The 26816-nt window shown below is 43.5% G+C and overlaps 1 protein-coding gene across 1 annotated transcript in view; it reads left to right on the top strand.

The window, feature by feature from the left end:
* The first annotated feature begins 16218 nt into the window (after window positions 1-16218).
* SMS (spermine synthase) overlaps window positions 16219-26816 on the top strand; it is a 67143-nt gene continuing 56545 nt past the window's right edge. Inside the window, exon 1 of the mRNA XM_075913321.2 lies at window positions 16219-16447. Within this exon, the coding sequence (XP_075769436.1) occupies window positions 16393-16447 (55 nt within the window). The 5' untranslated portion in view covers window positions 16219-16392. The remainder of the gene's footprint in view (window positions 16448-26816) is intronic.

The following is a 26816-nucleotide window of genomic DNA, read 5'->3' as shown; positions in this document are numbered from 1 at the left end:
CCCACCCCTGCAGTAGAGGCTCATGCATGAAACTCCAGATGTCCAGGTTCAGTTTCACCTGTCAGTGTTACATTTGTACCAGTGTAAAGTGCAGTGCGCCATAGTCAGGTAACCCTGAGTGCCACACATTGCCATGCAGCACAATACTTTTTGGGACATTTTTGTATTGTTTAGTGCAATAGTAACTATTCACCCGTGAGTTCCTGCTAGGGTGGATACAAATCGATTTTAAAATAGATATAAAAATCAGATATTTGTACTTCTATTGGATTTTTATTTAGTTATTTAAAGTAAAAGCTATAACAAACTGTGAACAAAAATTCAATTGCCAGATGTGTAGTGTTGTCACAGATGATGCAAACGCCACCAGGTTGAGCTGAAATTTTAACTACAGCTACAGGAATAAAGCACAGTGTTATTCAAATTACAGAATACTTCTGTAAACACTACTTTGCTTCAGTTTCACTGAAAAGAGCAGAAGGATCCAAACTAATTCTCCAATTAGATGTACAATGGAATTTAGTATCTGAGGGTATGTCTACACTACCCCGCTAGTTCGAACTAGCGGGGTAATGTAGGCATACCGCACTTGCAAATGAAGCCTGGGATTTGAATTTCCCGGGCTTCATTTGCATAAGCCGGGCGCCGCCATTTTTAAATCCCGACTGATTCGAACCCCGTACTGCGCGGCTACACGCGGCACGAACTAGGTAGTTCGGACTAGGCTTCCTAGTTCGAACTACCTAGTCTGTGCTGCGTGTAGCCACGCGGCACGGGGTTTGAACCAGCCGGGATTTAAAAATGGCGGCGCCCGGCTTATGCAAATGAAGCCCGGGAAATTCAAATCCCAGGCTTCATTTGCAAGTGCGGTATGCCTACATTACCCCGCTAGTTCGAACTAGCGGGGTAGTGTAGACATACCCTGATTGTTTTGACCTATTTATAAAGAACTGGTCTATTCTCATGACAATTTGTGCAATGTGTGAAAAAAGTGACAAAGTAGATAGAACTATCACAGGGCACATCTTCACTCGCCACACCAAAGATTGACGTTCTGGTGTTTGAGTTGTGCGTCTAGTATACATCCGTAAAATGAACACTAAGGGCAGGTCCTACCAGCGCCTATGCTACTTGCAGTAATGAGGAGTAAGGAAAGCCGACGAGAGCATTTGCTCCCATTGGCCTCCCTCTGTCGGGACGTTGCCCAGCTATCTTAAGGTAAGCTGACTAAAGCTACGTATTCTACATAGCTGGAGTTGTGTACTTTAAGCCAACCTTCCAAGTCTAGTGTAGACCTGGCCACAGCCAAAGTAGTCAATGTTGGACTAAAAAGATCTGTAGAAGGCATACTGAATATAATGAAATGAGTATCGATAGCCTTGGACAAACCACAGAAAGATTGCTGCTGCACTTTTGAAATTTTGAAAAAACTTCGAGACACTGAAAAAATAAATGTCCCACAACAAAGTTAAATTGCAGGCAGTAAAGAAGTGGAAAGGATCAAGCACTTACTCCACCTCATTTTCTTGATAATAGTCACAATCCAAAGTAGTAGGGTAGATGCTTAACTGATGGAGAAGATGCTGCTATGATCTAGGCATTTAATAATCACCCATCAATCATACCAACTACATTTCAGGACTGGATGATAGAAAATGCCTTCCTGTTCCTAACACCCACATTTTTCTGAGATCTCTACTATGGTGGATCATCCTGTGGTCCCCTTGTCCCTGGTTTCCTATTGGTCCTAGTTCATGTTCCCAAGGCTCTTGATTCAGATAGCTCCATTCCTGCACAAGACTGAGTAGAGTAGATGACTGACAATAAAACCCCCCACATATGTTTTTAGTTTGGGTCTGTGCTTAAAGCCTATTCTGGGGTATTAAATCACTATGGTATGTCTATACTACCACCCTAGTTCGAACTAGGGTGGTTAATGTAGGCAACCGAAGTTGCAAGTGAAGCCCAGATTTAAATATCCCGGGCTTCATTTGCATTTTGCCGGGTGCCGCCATTTTTAAAGCCCCGGTAGTTTGGACTCCGTGCCCACGGCTACACGCGGCATGGAGTAGGTAGTTCAAATTAGGCATTCCACGAGGAGTAACGGTAGTTCGAATTAGCCTAATTCGAACTACCTACTCCGTGCCGCCGCGGGCACGGAGCCCGAACTACCGGGGCTTTAAAAATGGCGGCGCCCGGCAAAATGCAAATGAAGCCCGGGATATTTAAATCTGGGCTTCATTTGCAACTTCGGTTGCCTACATTAACCACCCTAGTTCAAACTAGGGTGGTAGTGTAGACATACCCTGAGTGTTTATATTAAATATTATTGGTTTTGACCCTTAACAGTGATTAATGTGATTTCTGTGGATTGTCATAGTTGATAGAAGCTAATTTAACAGAGCAAACCTATATGGGTGGTATAAAAATAGAAATAAAAATTTCTCCTAAGAATTGGTAACATATGAACTGGGGGTAAGTCACTAGTTAAACACCTGGAACCAGAGTTTATTGAAGACATCAGTAGTCTCTTCTACAATTCCAGAAAGACCATTGTCTTCATTTCGATTAATTAATTCAATATTAAAAAAATCAATTGGAAGCTGAAAAAGCCTGAGAACTTGTCTTTTTCTTCCAGCCTATGAATAAAAACAAGAAGGGAGGAGAAAAGATCTACTAGTTGTAAAAACTTGAAGGACAGTCTAAGTAAATTAAGAGACGCTTGTCTCATTTGCAAGACACTTAGGTGAGTAGGAATTTAAGCATTAGTCACTTTATTAGGCATATTTGAAATTTTTCCCAAGTTAGCCTAAAATAATCAAAAACTTAAAAAACAATAAATAGTCTGGTAGCACTTTATAGACTAACAAAACATGTAGATGGTATCATGAGCTTTCACGGGCACAGCCCACTTCTTCAGATGATCGGACTGTTGGAAGTCCAGAACCAAGAATAAATAAGGGAAGGAGGGGGAGGGAAGAAGTGGAGGGGCAGGGAAGAGGACATTGGGTAGATACTCTTTCCCCTCCCCTCCAGTTTTTTTCCTCCTCCCTTGCCCTTCCCCCATCTCTCCTTCCCTTATTTATTCTTGGTTCTGGACCTCCAACACTCCGGTCATCTGAAGAAGTGGGCTGTGCCCACAAATGTTCATGATACCATCTACATGTTTTGTTAGTCTATAAAGTGCTACCAGACCATTTGTTGTTTTTTAAGATTTTCGTTTTACAGACTAACTCAGCTACCCCTCTGAAACTTCTGAAATAATCAGTTTAATTCACTGATCAGAATGAATCTCACTGTTTCTTTAATAAATCATTAAATTGTAAATGTGAAATAGAAGTTTATGTATCCAAAATATTTAAGATTGGTTTGTTCAATAAAAATATATTTTATGATTTTTTGTTTAAATTCCAGTTATCATTCTAATGCAGTTTGACACAAACCATGAGAAAAACGTGAATTATCTAATAAATAAGAAATATACTCCACTATTTTCTAATACACTAAAATATACAATTAATGAGATTGGAAATTTAAAATGCTATATACTTAATTAAAGCAATATATAAAGGAACAGCATACCCTCCTAAGTAACAAAAAGATGTAATTAACTGATTTTCAGTTTGTCAAAATTTTCCAGAATTGTCACACTGTTGAAGAACACTTACAATCCAAGATACAATTTGACTTTCTAGGCCTCTTGTTACATAATTAAAACTAGTAAAGCCAGATTAAAACTTATATTTTCCTAGAATCATAAGTATGTATTTAATCATTCAACCCAACACCCAGATTTTTAACTTTTGACTTTCAATGAGACTTGGAGTCCAAAGTACCTAAATCACTTTGAAGAGGGGACTTAGATGTCTAAATCAAATTGTACTCAGACATACCAGTGGAAGAGATATCAGAACCTAGAAATTAATAACTTAAAGGCCCAGCTTTGTCAGAGTAGTGAATTACATTTGTTTTAGACAAGTTTGATTTAAACAGATGATACATTTAGAAAATACATTCTATTTAAATTCTCTCTCATTACAAGACATAATGCTAATAAGCTTTATCTTTGCTTATAAATTCTTATGTCCTCATCCTCTGTAATTTTTACCTTCAATTTCTCCCAATACACCTTCTGAGACCCCATCTTTTCCACAACCTTCTCTTCTAAAACAGGCCCTGACAAGTTTAGCAGAGTTCTATGAACCAGAAACTTATACTAAAATTTGGCAAGCCAGAGGCATATCATTGGTGAAGAGCCAAGCCCATGTCTACAGCTGAAGGTGATAGGATTTCTATCAGGACACTGCCCTACAATGTTATCATATCCTGTTTCTAACCCTGGGTATGCCAGCTTTCATATTGTTAGCCAGTATTAATCTTAGCGTGGTCTTCACAGTGCATATTTTACTGTATTGTTGAATGATCTCTTATGAGAAAATGCTTCTATTCTTCAGAGCTCACAAGTAGGTGTGTATGTGAGTGTAGGAAATACCTGTGTGGTTTAAAGGTTTGGCCACATTAATTATGAGTGACAAAGCTGTGAGTGAGTTACATAGGTAATTCAAAATGACTTCTAACAAAACCATACCATATCACATCATCATGTGTTTTGTTAGCATGACACACATTTTAGAGAAATTGTTTTGGAAACTTTAGGGTTATTTTTAAATGCTGTTTTAATAGCTCTCTTTCTATAAAAGTAAGTTGCACCAGTTACCATACAGACATCAGAGTGACAAAAATATGTTTTTAGAAACCTCTCTAAAACAACTTTTTTTATAAATCAGCAGTGGTGGGAAAGGAAGTACCCAAAAAAGTTACTTGAGTAAAAGTTCTGATACTTTGAAAAAATGTAATTAAGTAAATAGCCAAAGTATCCTTCTGGAAAACTACTTGAGTAAAAGTACAAAATTATCGCATCTTAATTGTACTCAAGGATCCAGGAGTAAAAAGTAGCCATCCTATGGAAATCTATGATTAACCTCACAAATTATCATAGGGCACCATTATTTGGGTCGGGGGCCACTGATCTACAGAAAAAACAGTCAGGGGCCACACAAGTGAGAGCAAATGACCACCCAAAAACCAAAAAAAACCACAAGAACCCTCACTGATGTGGCCCCCAACTGAGATACCTCACTCCCCTGGTACCCCAGCCCCACAGCAGAGGAGGGAGGGTATAGGAGGCAGGAAGGACCAAGCTTCAGGGCTTCCCAAAGGCCAAATTAACCCTTTTGGAGTCCCTGGGTTAGTAGATTTTGTGAGACCCCCTACCCCCCAGGCTCTGGGGTGAGGCCAAAATGAGGGGTTCAGTGTGTAGGAAGGAATTGGCAGGGAGTGGGAATAGGGATGGGGTTGGGATTTGGGGGGAGGTAGGGTGCTAGAGTGGGCTGGGAGTGGAGGTCTGGCCAGGAGGGAGGTACAGGAGCAGACTGGGGCTGGGAGAGCTGGGCACGGAGGGGGGATGGAGGTACGGGGGCAGCCATGAGGGGAGTAGGGTGGCACTTACCTAGCTCTATGCTCTTTGTCACTCCCCACTGCTCCCATTGGCTGAAATCTGACCAATGGAAGCAACAGGGAAACCCTTCCATGAGCAATTTCCAGCACCACATTCCCCCAGCTGAGGGGGAGGATAAGCAGCAGCACGCGGTGCTGTGCTTCTCCTCAACACGCTGGCTCTGGCTTGCGAGTCTCGGGGCTCCCCACTCCTGCATAGACACTGGTTTTGAATGTAAACGATGTTGATGTGGCTATTAAAAAGCTTCTTTGTTGGCAGGGTCATAGTGCTTGTTGATTGGTTATTTAAAAAAAAATGTCACTGCATGATAAGTGGATGCTTTGCACATGTGGCTGTGCTTTAGCAAATCAGAATGCTGGCTTGCACAATTGTCAGTGGGGTGCTGAAAGTAGTGAGTAACTAAGTGCTTCTGGAAATGGTACTGCAGTAAATAGTACAATTTTTTTTTTTTAAATATACTTGAGTAAAAGTTGAAGTATCACAAAAATAAATTACTTGAGTAACGTTCAAAAACCGGAAAATGTACTTGAGTAGTGTAACAAAGTATTTCTACTTAGTTACTTTCCACCTCTGTAAATCAGAGTGTCACATAGGACCCAGTATCCTCCACACCATCCTGGTTAAATGTTAGAACTGTTGCCATTAGAAAACCAATTCTGAACTTTCCAGTACAATGTTTCTAGATTTGATAAGTCATGATATTTCAGGCCTTTAACTTGTAGCTGTTGTATAATTGAATATTTTCAGTTCTGGAACTCAAACCAATGCACTTTTTTGGAGAGATGAGGGAGAATCCATATTTGGGACAAAAAGTATCATTAATGTTTTTTAATTTAAAACAACTATAATGAAAAACTTTGAGATGTTTGGAATATTTAATAGTTCAGGAAGAGATGGATGAGTGGGACTATCATAGGTAAGACAGTCAGAAGTGCATAATAAATATAGTTTATCATACAGAAATGTCATTCTCCAACCTTCCTCCTTTCAGGTCCAACTAGCCCACTCCACTTTACCTGCAACCAGTGCCAGGCCTGGAGGGAGGAGAAAAAGAAGGTGCCGCGTTCAATCTGGTGCTTACAAGCAAGGAGGCAGGAGCCCAATTTGGAGGTCTAAGGACACAAACCAGAATCTATCTGCTCAGCAGCTAGGGGAGCAAGAAAGCCCCCACTCCATCCTTCTGGGAAAAGGGGGGAAATTTACTGAGAAGCCCCAACTAAGGGGAATCGGGACTCTTGGGGGGGTACAGCCCAAACTTAAGGATTTAAACAGGGAGTGATTCAGAGTTCCTGGGCCAGTGGCACAGCAGGCATGGAGCTAGTGCCCCTCATTTTTCTGCCTGCTTACTCAGCAACCTAGCTACTAGGCTACTAAGTTGACAGGGACCTGGCCACATTACTTTTTAAAAAAGCAATACAATCATGCACCAAAATTTTTTAAGAATGCTAAGGGTACAAAAGCATGAACTCTAAAATTAGGAAGTAGCATATTACGGTTGCCTGAGCAATCTTAATTTGCTTCCCTTGCACGTATTATACAATTTTTAATTACATGATCATTAACTATATTTCCACAGCCCCCTGACTCACTTGGTGAAAAGAATAAATGGCGCTAACTCAGTGAACAGCTATTCAATATTTTGTTTTGTCCTCATTTTTCAGTGAATGGTTCTTGACTATATTTACTGAACATTAGTCAAACCCTCCTCTGAAGACAGAATGATTGATTTCCTCATGGGCTTTTCTATGGTGCTTATCACTGTAGTATCTAAGTTTGTCATAAATGCTAATGAATTTATTCCCCACACATTGATGAGATGAGGGGGTAGTATTAGCCCCATTTCACAAGAAGGGAACTAAGACACAGAGAGAATAATAAAAAATATCCATTCGTTTTGGATGCTGAAGAGTAGATTTTCATATTATATAGCACTTAACATGTTCAAACTACAGCCCCTGTTGACTTTACTTACAGCTGTGAATGCTCAGCATGTCTATAGCACTGATCCCGTGGTTTCGAGTCAGGCATCAGAAAATGAGGAATACAAAACATGTGAAAATGTGGTGACTTCACTAGCATCACATCCAAATTCTGTAGCACATGCAGGAATAGAATCTAGTTCTCCAGGACAGTGTTGAACTACTTTAACCATAAACTATCCCTTCTCTTTCTACAGTTCCTGCTTCATTTACTGCACACTTAATTTCTGCAACAAATGGAGCAAGGGTCCCATAGACAGTAGTCTTTTTATATATCCATGATTCACCACCAAAGCAGGTCCAGTCTGCACTGAAAGTCAGGCAACTTTGATTCTGGCATTTCCTAGTTTTCAAGAGCTTGACTTTGCAAACTTAATAATGTCTTTTAATGTATGTAGTATTGTATGTGTGTAATAAAATGAGAGAAAGTGAGAAACTTACAGCATTCTACATGCATGCACAGCCTTCAAACTTGGGATATAGATTATATATGTTGTCTAATCCTCCATCTCCTCTAAAAATACAAAACTAAACTCAAAACACTGTTAAATTACGTGGCATGGAAAAATTCAGCCCACATAGTTAAAGTCTGGCTAAATTACAAAGAACAGTAGTATTTATAATGAGAAGTGTCAAGCAACCCTCAGAGACACTAGCCTCACCTATCATTAAATTCAAAATGTTTTTAATTGTACCTTATAAAAATCCTCCTTGAAAGGCAATGATGGTCTATTTCGTGTGTGTATATACAAATAAATGCCAAATGGGAAAGAGTAGTTCTGTAAAGTCCTATATATTTCAAGCCACAATTAGGAAAGCAATTCTCACAATGTAGATGTCATCTTCATGTCTTGTTCTTGGGCAAACTCTAGCCAGAGGTAACTTTATAGTTTAGCTTTCAGTGCTGGTGAGAGCTCCCTTACCTTGTGCTCAATTGCTTTCTGGAATCTGGGAACAGTTATGGAAGTGGTCTCTAACCTTTTTAAGCACAAGATCACTTTTTGAATCTAAGGGTGTGTCTAGACTACAGGGTTTTGTCGACAAAAGTGGACTTTTGTCGACAAAACTATACCTGCGTCCACACTACCGCTGAGTTCTGTCGACATAAGGTCGACAGAACTCAGCAGTTTTGTCGACGCTGGTAAACCTCATTTTATGAGGCATAATGCCTTCTGTCGACAGAGTTTCTGTCGACAGAAGGTGTTATTGCATGTAAACTGTCCTTTGCGTCTACACTACCATGTCGACAAAGCAGCTTGCTTTGTCGATGGAACTCAATGTAGTCTAGACGCTCTTTGTCGACAGAAGTTTTGTCGACAGTATCTGTCGACAAAACTTCTGTCGACAGAAGCCTGTAGTCTAGACGTACCCTAAGTGTTATCCAGGATCTACCTCAAACCCAAATACCCTTGTCCCGCCTCCTATGTGCCCCTTCTCCAATGCCCTGCCCCTGCTCACTCCATCCTCCCTCCCTCCCCCATTCTCCCTATCTTTCATCAGGCAGAGGCAGTGGGTTGGGGCACAGGCTCTGGTCTTGAGTTAAGGGCTTTGGAGTGATAGGGGCTCTAAGCTGAGCCTGGGGTAGGGTGTTGGGATGCAGGAGGGGGTTCATGACTGGGGGAGGAGTTTGAGATGCTGGTTTCAGCTGGACACTGCTTACCACGGGTGGGTCCTGGGTGGTGGTGCAGTGGGGCTAAGGCAGGCTCACTCCTGCCATGGCCCTGCACCATTCTCAAAATCAGACAGCAAACTCCCTCCAAGTCCTGTTGTGCCCCTTCCTCTGTTCTGTGGAGACAGAATATAGAGTGGGAGACGGGGCACCCTGACATCAGCACCTTCTCCTTGGGGACCTTGCAATTTACTACTTTACATTGTGGAAAACTGACCATTTATTTCTACATATTGTTTCCTGTATTTTAAACCAGTTAGGGTATGTCTACACTACCCCGCTAGTTCGAACTAGCGGGGTAATGTAGGCATACCGCACTTGCAAATGAAACCCGGGATTTGAATTTCCCGGGCTTCATTTGCATAAGCCGGGCGCCGCCATTTTTAAATCCCGGCTGGTTCGAACCCCGTGCCGCGCGGCTACACGCGGCACGAACTAGGTAGTTCGGACTAGGCTTCCTAGTTCGAACTACCGTTACTCCTCATTCCACGAGGTTTCATTTGCAAGTGCGGTATGCCTACATTACCCCGCTAGTTCGAACTAGCGGGGTAGTGTAGACATACCCTTACTGATTTATAAGAGGACCTTCCCTATTCTTCCACAATTGCTTAATTTGCTTAAAAGCCCTGTATGTGGATCCTTGTCAAAGAATTTCACAGTCCAAGTACACTATACTCCCTCTATTACCCTTGTCCACATGTTTGTTGATGCCCTCAAAGAATTCTAATACATGGCTGAGGTATGATTTCCCTTTAAAAAAGCTCAGTTGACTCTTTCCCAACATATTGTTCTTATCTGTGTGTCTTTCCATTTAACCAATTTGCCTGTACTGAACTTTGGCTTAGCAGCATGTGATTGCCAGGATTGCTTCTGGAGCTTTTTAAGAAAACTGGCATTACATTCCAGCAGTTATCTGATACAGAGGCTGATTTAAGTAATAGGTTATATACCTCACTTAGAAGTTCTGCAATTTCATATTTGAGTTCCTTCTGAACTTGGGTGAATACCATCTGGTCCTGGGACATATTACTGTTTAATTTATTAGTTGGTTTCAAAACCTCCTCTATTGACACCTCAAACTTGGCCAGTTTCTCAAATTTGTCACCTAAAAAGAATGGCTCAAGTGTGGGAAACTTCCTCACATCTTCTGTGGGGAAGATTCATACAGACTTCATTTAGCTTTTCTGGAACAAACTTGTCTTCCTTGAGTACTCCTTTTGTACTTTGATTGTCCAGTGGCCATACTCATTGCTTGACAGGTGTCCTGCTTCTGATTTACTCATTTATTTATTTAGCTTTTACTTTGTGTCTTGCTAGTTGTTCTTCAAATTCTTTTTTTAATCTGCCTAATTATACTCTTACACTTAACTTGCCAGAGTTTATTCTCCTATTTTCTTCAGTAGGATTTGATTTCCATTTTTAAAAAAGAATGTTTTTTTTTGCCGCTACCCACCTTTTCTACATTGTTGTTAAGCTATGGTGGTGACATGTTTTGATTGTATTAATTTTTTAGGGTATACGTTTAGTTCGAGCCATTGTTACATTTTGTAACGGTTCCCAAGCAGCCTGCATGCATTTCACTCTTGTGTTATTTTTAATTTCTTTTGAACTAGCGTCCTCATTTTTGGGTAGTCCCTCTTTTGGAAGTTAAATAAAGATGTTTCCAGTCTGTCCAATCCAGGAGAGTTGGTAACCCTAAGTTAAATACTACTGTGTTTCTTTGACATCCCCTCCCCCCTAAAAGAACGTTAAATTTAGTTACATTATGGTCACTAGTATCAAGCAGTTCAGCTGTATTTATCTTGTGGGCCAGGTCCTATGTTCAACTTAAGGCTAAATCAAAAATTGCCTTTCCCTATGTGGTCTGCAGGACCACCTGCACAAAGAAAGTTATTCATTTTCTCTACAGCCCATCCTGAGGTGACATGAACCCAGATAATATGGGGGTAGCTGAAATCCTCGAATATTAATTGACTTTATGTTTTTGTAGCCTCTCAAATCTCCCTGAACATTTCCTAGTCACCATTACCATCCTGATCAGGTAATCGGTAGTATATTCCTACTTCTATATTCTTATTATTCAAGTATGACATTTCTATTCAGAGTTTCCAAAGTACTGTTTGATTCATTTCAGGTTTTTACAATATTTGACATTCTGCTTTCTGTCACATATCATTCCACTTCCCCATCTGTGCAACTTACTTTGTTATTCCTATATATTTTATATCCCAGTATTACTATGTCACATTGACGGTCATGATTCCATTCAGTTTCTGTAATGCTTGTTATATCAACATCCTCATTTAATACCAAGTTCATTGATCTTATTATTTAGACTTGTATATAACAGAAGTGGGGAACCTTTTTTCGATCGGGGGCCACAGAAAAATCATTCAGGGTTAACATGCAGCCCCCCATCCCCCAAGTCCCTCACAGATGTGGTCCCCAACTGAGAAGAAGAAATAAGACAGTCAAGCTCACTACCCTCAAGCTCCACCTCAGAGTGTAGGGAAACTGGGGCAATAAAATTTAGTGGGTCCACCCTAGGCTCTGGGATGGGGCCAAAAATGAGGGGTCAATGCACAGGAAGAGGCTGCCAGGGAGCAGGCTGAGGTGAGGATGGGGGGGGTTGGGCAGGGTGCAGGAGTGAGCTTCGGGTGTACAGTCTGGGTGGGAGGTAGGGTGCAAAAATGGTCTGAGAGTGAGGGTGTGGATTCTGGGGAAGACATAAGGTGCAGGAATGGAATGGCGGTGCAGTGTCTGGGTTGGAGATAAGGTGAGGTGGATGGTCTGAATGGGAGAGATGGTGCAGGGTGGGGTTACAGGTCCGGAAGTTAGAGAGGATGCAGGAGTAGGTTGGGGATGAAGGGTCTGAGTGAGAGAGAAGGTGCAGGAGTGGGCTTGGGATGAGGGGTCTGGGTGGAAGAGAGGAGTAGGAGCAGGCTGGGGTGGAGATGTGGGGTTTCGAAGGAGGCGTGCAGGATGGGGCTGAGGTGCAGGGTCTGGGTGGGATGGAAGGAGGATGTGAGAGCATGCTGGGGTAGGGGCGAGGGGTCTGGGTCGAAGAGGCATACAGGAGTGGGGGCGGTGAGTGCGGGTTCTGGACTGGAGGTTCCTAGTAAACCTTAGTCCAGGGCTGGGGAACCTCGGCAGAAAATATGAAAATGAGTCCCTCATTAGCATATGTTTTGCCAAGAAAACTTGTACTGTAGACGTAGCCTATGGGTGATTCAACTTGACTGCCTCAGGCTCCAAACTCTCTTTGTTTTTTCTCCAGGATCCTCTTTTCACTTCTGAGTTTCCATTTCTATTTGCATAGTGCTCACCCTGCTTTACCACCACAGACAGGTCAGTCTTTCTAGTGAATCTACTAATTAACCCTTATGTTGCCAGGACATCTTCATGTGCAAAAATGAGCTGTGGTTGCAGATACCTGTGAATATAAAGCAGAATTGCAGGGTTCTAGATACAAAATTTGTATCCATATCTGCAAAAATGAGCTGCAAATATCCACATCCAGCAATACAGATACCTGTGGATATAAGGTGGATATCCGCTGATTTGCAAGGCTCTAATCGTATGTCTAGGGGTAGCTGCTAAAGGATGCGCAGAGCTTGTTTCAAAGGCTAAGCTAGCCCATGACACATGCTTTATTGGTTTGGTTGCCTGTTCCAGTGGAGTTAGTGGTAAACAAGATGCCACAAAATGATATATTTCTGGATGTTACACCATCCAGAGCTGAATCAACTAAAATTTTTACTACCACTTATTGTTTATATGCTGCCTCTTTTGTTTGCTGTTTGTGGCATACAGCATCATCTTGCAATTCTCATTTTATTCAAAGATTTTGTTTCCTTACAGCAGTCTTTCTTAAATGTTTTGAAGGAAAGTGACAGAAGCCTTCCTGCTAGGCAATATTGTTACTGTTGGAAGAACATGGAATACTCTGAGGTACTTCTGTGAAACAATTTTGTTGAATAACTCTGGTGGTTTTGTTTTTGTTACAGCATTGTGTGGGGTGGGAGGTGTGTATCCAAACACAACTGAAGGTTTGGCAAGGGTCCAACTATAGAATCCATCATGTTCCAAAGTGAGGAACAGGCAAAGGAAGCAGATAAAAATGTATTCCATGTATTTGTTGTGTAGGTGTAGCTGGGTGCCTCAGTTGTGGGCTGGGCACTAAACAAACATAAGAAAAAGATAGCTGTAGGTTCTTATGGTATCCCTAAACCTCTGACAGCCTGATGCTGGGATTGGATGACAGCAGATGGATCACTTAATACTTTCCCTGTTTTGTTCATGCCCTCTGAATCACAGAATACTAGGACTGGAAGGGACCTCGAGAGGTCATCGAGTCTAGTCCCCTGCTCTCATGGCGGGACCCAGTACTCTCTAGACCATCCCTGATAGACATTTATCTAACCTACTCTTAAATATCTCCACAGATGGAGATTCCACAACCTCCCTGGGCAATTTATTCCAGTGTTTAACCACCCTGACAGTTAGGAACTTTTTCCTAACGTCCAGCCTAAACCTCCCTTGCTGCAGTTTAAGCCCATTGCTTCTTGTTCTATCCTCAGAGGCCAAGATGAACAAGTTTTCTCCCTCCTCCTTATGACATCCTTTTAGATATCTGAAAACGGCTATCATGTCCCCCCTCAATCTTCTCTTTTCTAAACTAAACAAACCCAATTCTTTCAGCCTTCCTTCATAGGTCATGATCTCTAGACTTTTAATCATTCTTGTTGCTCTTCTCTGGACCCTCTCCAATTTCTCTACATCTTTCTTGAAATGTGGTGTCCAGAATTGGACACAATACTCCAATTGAGGCCTAACCAGTGCGGAGTAGAGTGGAAGAATGATTTCTCATGTCTTGCTCACAACACACCTGTTAATGCATCCCATGTTTGCTTTTTTTGCAACAGCATCACACTGCTGACTCATATTCAGCTTGTGGTCCACTATAACCCCTAGACTCCTTTCTGCCATATTCCTTCCTAGACGGTCGCTTCCCATTCTGTATGCGTGAAACTGATTGTTCCTTCCTAAGTGGAGCACTTTGCATTTGTCTTTATTAAACTTCATTCTGTTTACCTCAGACCATTCCTCCAATTTGTACAGATCATTTTGAATTATGACCCTATCCTCTAAAGCAGTTGCAACCCCTCTCAGTTTGGTATCATCTGCAAACTTAATAAGCATAATTTCAATGCCAATATCTAAATCGTTGATGAAGATATTGAACAGAGCCAGTCCCCAAACAGACCCCTGCGGAATCCTACTTTGTTATACCTTTCAAGCAGGATTGAGAACCATTAATAACTACATATGGTTATCCAGCCAGTTATGCACCCACCTTATAGTAGCCTCATCTAAATTGTATTTGCCTAGTTTATTGATAAGAATATCATGCGAGACCATATCAAACACCTTACTTAAGTCTAGGTATACCACGTCCACTGATTCTCCCTTATCCACAAGACTCGTTATCCTGTCGAAGAAAGCTATCCCATTGGTTTGGCATGATTTGTTCTTTACAAATCCATGCTGGCTGTTCCCTATCACCTTATCACCTTACAAGTGTTTTCAGATGATTTCCTTAATTACTTGCTCCATTATCTTCCCTGGCACAGAAGTTAAACTAACTGGTCTGTAGTTTCCTGGGTTGTTCTTATTTCCCTTTTTATAGATGGGCACTATATTTGCCCTTTTCCAGTCTTCTGGAATCTCTCCTGTCTCCCATGATTTTCCAAAGATGATAGCTAGAGGCTCAGATACCTCCTCTATCAGCTCCTTGAGTATTCCAGGGTGCATTTCATCAAGCCCTGGTGACTTGCAGGCATCTAACTTTTCTATGTGATTTTTAACTTGTTTGTTTTTTTATTTTATCTTCTAAACCTACTCCCTTCCCACTAGCACTCACTATGGTAGGCATTCCTTCACCAGACTTCTCGGTGAAGACCGAAACAAAGAAGTCATTAAGCATTTCTGCCATTTCCAAGTTTCCTGTTATTGTTTCTCCCTCCTCACTGAACAGTGGGTCTACCCTGTCCTTGGTCTTCCTCTTGCTTCTAATGTATTTATAAAAAGTCTTCTTGTGTCCCTTTATTCCTGTAGCGTAGCTAGTTTGAGCTCATTTTGTGCCTTTGCCTTTCTAATCTTGCCCCTGCATTCCTGTGTTGTTTGCCTATATTCATCCTTTGTAATGTGTCCTACTTTCCATTTTTATAGGACTTGTTTTTTATTTTTAGATCATACAAGATCTCGTGGTTAAGCCAAGGAGTCTTTTGACATATTTTCTATCTTTCCTATGCGGCGGAATCGTTTGCTTTTGGGCCCTTAACAACGTCCCTTTGAAAAACCATTAACTCTCCTCAGTTGTTTTTCCCTTTAGTCTTGATTCCCATGGGACCTTACCTATCAGTTCTCTGAGCTTACAAAATCCACCTTCCTGCAATCCATTGTCTCTATTTTGCTGTTCTCCCTTCTACCCTTCCTTAGAATTGTGAACTCTATGATTTCATGATCACTTTCACCCAAGCTGCCTTCCACTTTCAAAATGTCAACCAGTTCCTCCCTACTTGTTAGGATCAAATCTAGAACAGCTTCCCCACAGTAGCTTTTTCAACCTTCTGAAATAAAAAGTTGTCACCCATGCAGTCCAAGTCCTCCCTGGATAGTCTGTGCCCCAGTGTGTTATTTTCCCAGCATATATCTGGATAGTTGAAGTCCCCCATCACCACCAAATCCTGGGCTTTGGATGAAGCACCTGGCAGTGGCCACTGTCAGAAGCCAGGATCCTGGACTAGCTGCACCTTCGGTTTGATGCAGTGAGGCTGTTGTTGGGCTCCCTGCCCTAAGGGGCCTACGCCCACTGCTAGTGCAGCTGAGAGTTGGAGGCACAAGCTGCCCGGGGAGCAGAGCAGGGAGGGACGTGGCCTGGGGAAGGAGGGAAGGCAGCAGAGCCCGGGTTTAACTACTCCTGCTCCCGCTACCCTTCCCAGGTTTGGCCTCTGGGGCTCGCCTGCCACAGAGCCTCGCCCCTCGCCGGCGTGGGCGGCGCTGGCGGGTCCCGCCTCCTGGGCTTCGGCAGCCGCCCGGCCGGCGCACACGCGGTGTCGCAGCAGCCGCAGCAGCCGCCCCGCACACGCACAGGCTCCGGCAGTGGCACTCGCAGCGCAGCAGCGGCCGCCGCCACCAGGCATGGCACAGGGCTCCGCCTCGCCATGGCAGCAGCAGCAGCGCGACACAGCACCCTGGACTTCCTGCTCAGCGCCCCAGGTGAGCGCCCCGGCCCGCCGCCCCACTGCGCCCCCCCCCCCCTCAAACTGCAGCGGGTGCGTGCTGCGCCTTTGCGGGCGGGGACAGCCGGCCCGGCCCGCTCCTTGCTGCAGGCCCTTTGCGGCTCCCGCCGCCACGCTCTGCCCATCGGCCCCATGCGAGTGCTTCCCTGCCCACATCCTTGCACCCCCCCTTGCAGACCGCCCGCATCCTCCAGGCACGCAGCTGAACCACCCCCCCCCCCCCTGAACCCTTTGCTCTGCTCCTTGCAGGCATGCGCTGGCCTCCCGGCGTGCATGCTGCCCCAGCCCAGGTCTGAGCTCCCTTCCCCCAGCCGGCCCCTCTCCGTGCTGTAGGGCCCTTCGTGGTAACCCCCCCGGCATGCACCCCTCCGAGCTGCCCCTTATGGGCGCAACTGCCCTCTCCCTTCAGGAATGCAGGTTCCCCCTGCCCTGTGCCTCCCCGGACGTGCCGAGCTCCCCCGCCTCTCCCCCGGCAGGCAGATGCGTCCGCCACTCCGGGCGCGCAGCTCCCCTCGTGTCGCGCCATGCATCCCCTCGCCTGGCCCTCTCTCCCTGCACCATTCATCTCCCCAGCCCGAGGGGGAAACACGAAGTCCGCTCGGCATCGGCCGACAGCCTAGCAACGCGCCTCGGGTAGCGCTGCTTCGCCAGCCGGGAGCGTTTCATGCAGATTAGTGGATTGTCACTGAAAAAGTGCGTGTGGGGGGGGGAGGGATGTTGCTGCTATTAAGCTTTTCTTTGCTGCCTGCACGACCTTTTCTTGTCCCTTGGCTGGGTGACTTTCTCTTGGCAAGGGTATTTTTATTTCCCCCCGCAGTTATCTTGCTGGTAGCCAAGGGAAATGGAATCTGGACAAAATCCTGTTTGGCCTAATGTAGAAATAAAACGAGGCAACATGAACCATTTGTGTATGGGAAGATTGGGGGTGGGGGACAACAATATGATTTAGAGGAAGGAAACAAGGAAGTGCTCGATTTTTGGAGAAGTGGTTTGCAAACATGAATTGCTGGTGGCCTCTTACAAATGGCACTGCCAGCTACACTGCCTAAGAAAGGAAAAGACTCAAGTTTTTGTTTTTGTTTCCCCCTTTGTTATGGTGTTCTAGGAAGAGAGTTGTTGATGGTGTGCATGTGTGCATGCATGGCTGATATGCTGGGCTTTGGCATGAAGATTTTTCAATCTGTGGGATTGAGTTACACGTGCACTTGAAAAAATACAGCTTTTTGCTAAAAGCTTCCTAGTTACGAATTATATTAGAGCTTTTTGAGGTTGCCTTAGGGAGCAGACATTACTGTAAAACGGGGATGTCCTGAAAATCTGACATGTAGTATTTCATTATGTATTCTGTTATGACTTGTCAGTGAAATGCTAAAAGTAGCATTTTTATCTTATTTAAAATGGGGTCACAGGCAATGACCTGCTGACTGTTTCTGGGTTGACACAAAGGAGAGAGAATACATATCCAGCATGATTTATTTGTAATTTGAGAAGCTATTCCTCAGTTTCTTATCTGATGATGGTGTGCAGAATTCTGGGCAGAAATTAGTGGTAAAAGTGATCTGGGGATCAGATGTTACGACTGGTTAGTTGTGGGATAGGTAGCAGAAGCAAGTTAGAGGCAAAGCTCAATAAAAGTATTAACTTTATTTGGTAAGTAAGGTGGCTGATATATTTCACTTTTGGAGAGCACTGTAAACCTTTGAATGCATTCAAAGACTGTAGAGTTAAATTGCTAGCTTTGGAAGGAGATAAGTAAACACATGATTACCTTGCTAGTTGTTTACTCTGGCAATATTTTAAAAAATTAGTTGTTTTTGAATTCACCACATTTTCCAGGCTGTTTGGATTGGGAACAAGCATTCCCCTGTATTACATCTTTTTTGGGAATTCTGAAGGTATAGATCTCAGAAGGTTCATTGAAGGCCATAGCATTTTTGACATCGCAGGATAATATATATTTGATATGAAAAGATATATTTTTCAGTGAACTAGCAAGAACCAAAAAGATACCACAGATGAGAAAATTGTAAAAGTTTGTCTACTTAAAAATGTATTCCATCCTTGATACTTTATCTTCCCTGTCTCCTTAGTTAATGGGAGCAGTGTTTTCAGGTGTTACATCAGACTTATTGTGGCTTTAAATGTAAAAACAATAGAACAGTTCGATTTTAGTGTATGTGAAAGACTCATCTATAACAACAAAAGAGGAAGCAAACTAAACAAGGAAGTGTTGTTCAACACAAGTGAATGAAGAAAACCACTTCTTTTACTATCTTGGGTGTTAACCTATAACAACAGTAAGGCTCTGTCTACACTCGCGGCTTCTTGCACAAGAAATATGCAAATAAGGCTGTGTGGAATATTGCAGAGCCTCATTTGCATACCTAATAAGCTGCCAGTTTGCAGAAGAGGCTCTTGTGCCAGAAGGAGCTGTCTACACTCCCCCTTCTTGCGCAACAAAAATCCTCTTGAGCAATTCTGCTATGCTGATTATTTTCAGGAATAACGGCATTGCGCAAGAGGGTTTTTCTTGTGCAAGAAGGGGCAGTGTAGACAGCTCCTTCTGGCGCAAAAGCCTCTTCTGCAAAAATGGCGGCTCAGTGGGTATGCAAATGAGGCTCTGCGATATCCCACGATTAGGCTCATTTGCATATTTCTTGCACAAGAAGCTGCGAGTGTAGACATAGCCTAGGTGAACAGTCTTTGGAGATGAGTCTTTTTTCCCCCCCCAAGATTACATTGTCATTGACTCAAATGATGGGGTTTTTTTAATGTAAAGCTTCATCTCTCTTATAGTTGTGACCCAAACCAAAATATTGGAATGATTTCTATAATGAAATGAATCATATATAATTGTGAGGGACTTCTGTCCCTTAGAATGTCACCTGAGAAGCTGAATCTGCCTTTTCTGCCAGCCGAGCTACCTTTAACCCTGTCTTGCTGAGCCAGGCTCTTAAACCTCCTTTAGTGTAGACATAGGCAGGAGCACACCCAACTACAGAATGATATAGACACTGATATCAGCCCTGGGAAGGTTGAGCTTAAGAGTCACAGCAATCAAGAGTCCACCTCCCTTGGAGTATAACCCCCAAATTATATGAAATTCACCTCCTCCCTCGACATGGAGGAAGGTATGCACAACCCTCCTCCCCCGTTAGAAATTACATAAACTGGGTTATATTATACACAAGAAATAACTTTAATAACTACAAAAGTGTGGTTTAAGTGGTTGAAGAGGGTTGAATCAGAACAAAGCAGTCTACTAAGAAAATAAAGCTAAGCATACAACCTAAACTTGTAACCAGTTTTCTAATGAATCAAATTATTCCTCACCCTAGATCAAGGTTGGGCAGTAATTTTTGATGGAGGGGTACTCCAAGATTTTGGTAAGTGGTAAAGGGCTGCATTTTCCTATGGAGGGGATGTGGGGTCTTGGACAGAAGTTGGGTGCAGAAGGGAGGTCAGGGAAGGGTACTGGAGAATGTGGGATCTGAGAGGGACTTTGTATTAGAAGCCGCCGGGCTCTTAATACATTTAAAATGAAGAACTGCATTGGGATGCTGTGCCTCTACATTTTAAATGTAGTGAGAGACCGGCTGCTCTTACTACATTTAAAATGCAGAGCCGCAGTTCGTGTTGCTCCCGGAACCAGCTTGGCAAATATTAATAATGTTGCTTAATGTACTTCGGAAAGCCACTTGGATAATCTGGTTTAAGAATCCGACAAGAATAGAAATAGAGCTCTATTGAATGAACAGACGTATCAAAGTTTGCTAGTTCTATTTAATATTTTTGGCTGTAAGGGCCAGATGACATGTCAAATGTGAATAAATTTTGGTGTGCTAATAGTTAAGCAAATTTGGGGGCCAGATTCTTAGCTGCTGTGATAGACATGGATCTAAAGAAGACAGTGGAAGGAAGCTGACAGAACTACTTGTAAGCTTTTTTGAAAAACTTACAACTATTTGAGGAAGACCTCCATGAAACATTAGTTTTTTTTATCAGCTCTTGTTACAAGTGGCAGTTTAAAAAAAAAAAAAAAAGAAGCAAATGTCTTGTATTTAAATCTATAAAGCCTGTGGAGTGGGATGGTGCATCATTCAAGCACAGTATCAGGAAAGTAGAGTTTATCATGTAGAGTTTTTAGAGTTTACCATGCACAGAATTATTTTATAAATTTGTACTCATTCATTTACTGAGAGATTTTTTTTCATCTTTGGTCAATCAGTGAATTTCAACCATATAAAGGAAGCAAGATAAGTAAAGTCTCAGGCATCAAGATGCTCCACTATTTAATTCATAACTGTGTACATCAGTATGCAAAGTTGGTTTTGAAGAGTCTGAAAAACTGAGTAGATTTGAGATGTTCAATTTTTGGCTTTCCTTACCATCTGCTGTTTATTACTGGTGGTGTCTTACAGTAGGTGTTCATTAAATATCTCGCTTCTTCTCCCAGCACGGTAGATACGTTTCAGAAAATGATCATGCAGAGTGAAAACGTGTTATACGGGGTCAATTTTCCCATTGAAAATAATGTAAAAGGTGGGGGTTGTGTTGCAAGTGCACGTGCACTTTCAGCTCCAGCCTGCATTTGTTAGCAGCTGGGACCGGGACACAAGGTTGGGGGAGAAAGGGGACTGGGTTATAGCAGGGAGGGAAGGTGTTTGGCTCTGGGGAAGGAAAAGGAAGGGCAGAGGAGGGGGCTTGCAGCCCACGACTGGGTTTCCCCAGCTGGCCAGTCACCGGCAGCTGCGCAGGGCTTACCCTGCCTCCGGAGGTTCACTGCTCGCCGCACCATTCCCCAGCGACCCCCTCTGGCTGGATGCCTCGCTCCTCTCCTCTGCCCCCCACTTGCAGCTGGCAGCTCGGTTTCCCCAGCTCGCCGGTCACCGGCAGCTGCGTGGGGCTTACTTTGCCTCCGGAGGGTCTCCGCTCGCCTCGCCATTCCCCTGTGACCCCCTCTGGCCGGGGAACTGCATGGTGAGTGGAGAACCTCGCCACTTTGTAATGAGGCAGATGAAGCCCCGCGCAGCTGCCAGTGACCGGTGAGCTGGGGAAACCCAGCTGCAAGCAGGGGGCGGAGGAGAGGGAGCGAAGCATCCAGCCAGAGGGGGTCGCCGGGGAACAGCATGGCGAGCGGAGAACCTCTGCCGCTTCGTAAGGAGGCAGATGAAGCACCACGCAGCTGCGGTTAACCGGCGCGTTGGGGAAACAGCCACCCGCTGCAAGCGGGGGGCATAGGAGAGGGAGTGAGGCATCCGGCCAGAGGGGGTCGCCGGGGAACAGCACGGAGGGTGGAGAACCTCTGCCGATTTGCAGGGAAAGCCTCGTGCAGCTGCCGGCTGGCCCTAGGGGAAATCGTGTTATTGCAGGGACGGGTTGTGTCGTTCGAAAAATGTTTCCCCCCAAAAAATTGTGCTATCACGAAAACGTGTTAAGCGGGCACGTGTTAAGCGAGGAATTACTGTAATTGTACCAAACACAAACACCATTCACATGGGCACCGTGTTGGGGACCATTGGTCTAAAGCATAAAAGGATAATGTCACTGGGCTAGTTTATGTATTTGCAAAGTTTATGTAAACTTCTTTATGTAGTTAAAAACAGCTGTCCAGTAAGAACGGGGAATTTTATAACAACATGGGTGTTTGTATATGTGAATTTTGAGGGTAGAGAGAAATGGTAAAACAATTCATATTTCAGTTCTATAGTGTTAGTGGGATTATTAATGCTAAACAGAGAATGGGAAATGATTTAACCTCCCCCATCAAAAATATCACTCTTATGATTGGAAGCCTGTAAGCAGCACTTGCTACTCTGTCGGTTCTGCAACATCAGTTAGCCACTGTTCTAGATCATTTCTGGCATTACGGAGTTATACAAACAATAATGGTTAGCCATAATATGATGCTATGTAAGTTGAACTCGCATTTTTTTAAAAATACTTCAGTTTCATTCAAATTACAGAGGGAAAACACATTCTGTAAGATGATTTTTTTAAAGGGACACTGTTACTCTAAGGTTGATTTAAATTAAAACCAAACTTGCCCAATAGTACTATCTACTATGCAAATATTGATGGCAATAATATTCTCTTGTGTTGTATGTTAAAAGCCGGTTCCCCCTAGCACCATCTCCATGGCGGGGAGGGGAGGTAGAGGCACAGCAGAAAATGGCATCAGTGGGGACTGAAGCAGTCTCCGTTTGCACCGTTTCTGCTGTGACTCTGATTTTGAAATGTACTGAAGTGCAGCAAGAGCACAGGGCCAGCGAAAGTCCTCTGCTGGTTCCGCACTTCTTGCAGGGCCTCCGCTTTTGAACTGTAGCAAGAGCCAATCAAGGCTCTTGCTGTAGTTCAGAGGTGGAGGCACCCTTATAGACTAATCGAATAGTCAATGGAAATCCCATCGACTATTTGATTAGTTAATCTAAATTTAACATCCCTAGTGTATATGCAATTAGAAATTGAGTTGTGTTCGGTTTCACTCATCCCTGGGATAACTTCCTGTGTTGCAATAGAGCTGGAGCAAAGTGCTGTCCCTTATGGCCTTGGGAGCCAGTGTTTTAGTCTACCGTTTTCAAAGTCTCCTTGATTGGCCTTCAGTGAGTTGCTGAAAGTACTCATGGAACTTGGTTTCATATTAGGTAGCCAATCTGTTTTTGTCTTGACTTGTTTTTGTTTTCTGAGTGTGTTTATACTGCAATTTCCCTCCCTCGCAGGGAGTCTTGGAGCCTGGGTCAACTGCATTGGGCTTGCTCTACAGGGAATGGGGTTAAAAACAGCACTGTAGACTAAGGATGTTAAGACTATCAGTTAATTGACTAATCGAATAGTTGATGAATTTTTGCATCAACTATTTGATTAGTCAGTAGGGCGCCTCCACCTTTGAAGTGTAGCAACAGCTCTAGTGTAGCAACACTTCAAAGGTAAAAGCGAGGGAGCCCAGGGTCAGCTGGGGAGACCCCAGCTGATCCTGAGCTCCATGCAGCCCTGCCCCTTTGAAACGAAAGGAGTTCCCAGCTAATGGGAGCTATGGGGGAGGAGCCTGCAAGCCGACACAGGGGGGAGAGCTTCCCTGCACTGCCATTCTGGTGCAGAGTGGCTTCCTCCCCTTGCCAGGAAGAGCCTGAGTAATGTATGCAGTCGGTGGCTTGCCTTGATCCACCCCCATGTGGCTGAAGCACCAACACTGTCTCACCCCACTGTGCAGTGGGGCAATCCCCAAGCCTTGTGGGCTGGGTCAAGGTAAGCCACCATGACTTTTTGGTGAGTTTTTAGCATATATTTCTTAGCTCAACCTTCCTCTTCTGCTGTTTTATTCTTTATACTTCTTGTTTGGTTTATTTCCTTTGCACTAAATAAGAAAAATAAACCCCCAGAATCTTGTACTTTGTTCCCTCACTTTTGAGCCTAAGGTCTGCTTAGCAAGTGTTTGGAGTGTGAAACTCAGTTTGCTGATGTAGGCGTGCAACTCCTGAAGTGGCTGTGTCACTGAGACATTTTTGCGAGGCATACAAGACTGTAAATTGCAGTGTAACCTCTCTCTGCCTCGGTGTGAAAGAGAGATGCTGATGCTATGCAGGCCGTGCACCATTCCATATTTATACCTGTGTAACCCTATTGAGAGCTCAGTTGCAAACGGAATGGCAATCATGCTGTTCAGAGTACAAGAAGGATTTGATTAGATCAGATTACAACTTTTCTACTGTGTTGACCTTGCATTACAAAGAATAATAGAAACCCATAAAAAACTTATTTTAAATGAAGTGAAATCTTGACCAGACACACGTGGCAGATATGCCGAATGAGGTGCCTTTTTACATGTTACGTTCTGAAAAGAGATTAATGCATACAAATCAGTTAATAAGGGATTTTGTAATTAAATACATTTTTCTTTTAAAAAATAAACCTTCCAAATTAAACTTGAAATTATGACAACCTATGTTAATCCTGCATTTAGTATAAGGTTGGGCAAGGCCTTTTGATCTGGCTTGCGGCCCACTCTTCCAAGATCCCAAGGCAGGCGCTCTCCTGCTGCAGCTAGGGGCTGCTCAAAATGGCTGATGGCTCCCTCTAGCCACCGCCCACCCTGGCGGGGAGTGAGAGGAGAGACTTTCTGTGTTGCCTTTTCCCCTGGCCAATCATTGCAGCTCCCGTTGCCTGGAATCTGATGATCAGATGCAATGATTTGGGCTGAAGGCAGGGGCAGTGGGCAAAATCTCCCCCCTGTGCCCTACCTCTTCCAGGGGCATGCAGCTCAGAGTAGCACAAGGTGGGGGCCTCCATCTGTTTTGAGCAGCCTGGGGCTGTGGCAAGCAGGAAGCTTGCCTGGGGGTCCCCATTGGGCTGCTGGCTGGGAGCTGCCTAAGATAAATGCCTCCTGGCCAGAGCCTTCCTCTGGCACCGCACCTTCTCTCACTCCCCAATTCCCTGTCCCAGGTCACCTCCCTATGGTAGTGGGGGTGTGCATGTGTTAGAGTGGGGCCTCACTGGAAGGGGTGGGGCTGGGTTGGGAGTAGGGCTGGGGGCTTGCTTCCTCCAGTCCTACCTTCACTGACCATCAATGGTTTGGTGTGTCTAACCCAGCCTTACTTCAAGAACTGGTCTACATGCAAAACTGTTGCTACAAACAGTTATTCTAATTACAGTCGGTTGGGTAGCAGAACAACCTTTTCTTTATTTCTGTCAATATCAGACTTTTTGGAAAATCTTTCTTTTTTTTATTTTGCACCGTTTTGGTGCAAGTGTGTGCAAGACTGCTGTCTATGAAAAAAGTGGTATATCACCATGCCACTGCTCGCTCTCTCGCTCTCTCTTTCTCTCGACTATCTTGCAAGAAGCATGCCTTTTATGGAATCCGCATGCCAATTTCTGACAGGCATGATTAGTGTTTAAAGCCTCTCTTCTCTCTTGGAGAAGATTGTTTTGAGACCCATCCTAGCGTAATTGAAAAACATTCTTTGATTAGTTGGAAGTGGTTCCTAAAATGCTCCCAGCTCCCCAGCAGTGCTGAAGGGATTTGCTTTGCTAAACTGAGCAAAACCATAAAATACTTAACACAATAAGGAACAACTTGTGAGTGTGTGTTAATTGCCTGAGTGCAGCTGTTAAGTAGGTGGAGTCAAAAATAGAAAAGGGATGGAGCGGAGCCATTGAATTCCAACAAGCAAGGAATATTATTTGTGCTGTACAGAAGCCAGGAAAAGTACTTGTATTGAGGGACTATGGTTAGGCTCTGTGAGTCAAACAGCTGCTTTGGAGATTAATTTATCATATCTGAGAAGTGAGGCTAATGAATCCTTATTCAACTAAAAAAATGAAAGCAAATACTGAGTTTGACCATGATGCTTGAAACTGAAGCAAAAGGCTCTCTTCCCCCAAACTAGTTTGAATTCCAACCATCCCAAAAGTATTTTAAATCTAGCTTTGCTAGATGTAGAATAGGCAGTCTTTATATAGGGATGAAGATTTTTCTGGTGATGGCCAGTTACAAGAAACTGTAGGCCTGTGGGCCAGTGGCTCTTGGGTTTGATTTGAATTATCTGTCTATGCTGGCCCTGATTTTTTTAAGGTGAGGGTGAACCATAATGCCCACTCAGAATGCCCTTGTGGAGAAATGGCTTTAGATGGTAAAACTCATGAAGGCAAGGAACATGTCTTCCTCGTGTCCTCCTGAGCTCACAGTCCATGCTTAGCAAATAAAAACATAGGTTGGACTTCAGATGAGCAGTAGTCCAGAGGCTAATAAAATAACTCCAAACAAAAGGAAAAAGTTTTTTAGTATTTCATGCCAAAATTGAGACACTTGGTGGCCATAACAACCAACTCAAAGCAAAGTTTAACTTAGATATGTATATGGAAGACAATTGTAAAAACACCAGTACTTTGTCTAAGTGAGTGTTCCGACACTTAAAAGCGCACCAGTGGCCTCAACAATAGTTCCCTACCCCCATCTCCCTTAGACAAAATGCCTAGGTTCAGGTGCATTATTTGGACACTGTACTACAATTTTCCATGTTTTCAATAACACCAATAGTACACTAGATGCTTTGGCATAGGGCTTGCTATTATATAATGCCATCAATCTCATCTTAATAGACAACATATGAAGAAGTGAGTGTAAATGACTGGCAAAGTTATTGACACACTTTATTAAGTCTGTGATGTTTATTCTCCACTCTCTATTTCAATCTATTGAGCTAGTGTATTTGAGTTTTAGCCATCACTAGTGCAAAGAAAGGCAGTGGTTTTCAACTTTTTTTCATTTGTGAGCTCCTGAAAAATTTCAAATGGAGATGCTGTCCTCTTTGGAAATCTTGAACATAGTCTGCAGACCCCTGGTTAAA

The sequence above is a fragment of the Pelodiscus sinensis genome, chromosome 1, assembly GCF_052426305.1.
Source record: "Pelodiscus sinensis isolate ZL-2025 chromosome 1, ASM5242630v1, whole genome shotgun sequence".
In the NCBI taxonomy this organism is placed as follows: Eukaryota; Metazoa; Chordata; order Testudines; family Trionychidae; genus Pelodiscus; species Pelodiscus sinensis.
Note: the sequence above shows the minus strand (reverse complement) of the source record. Positions and strands in the feature narration are given on the sequence as shown.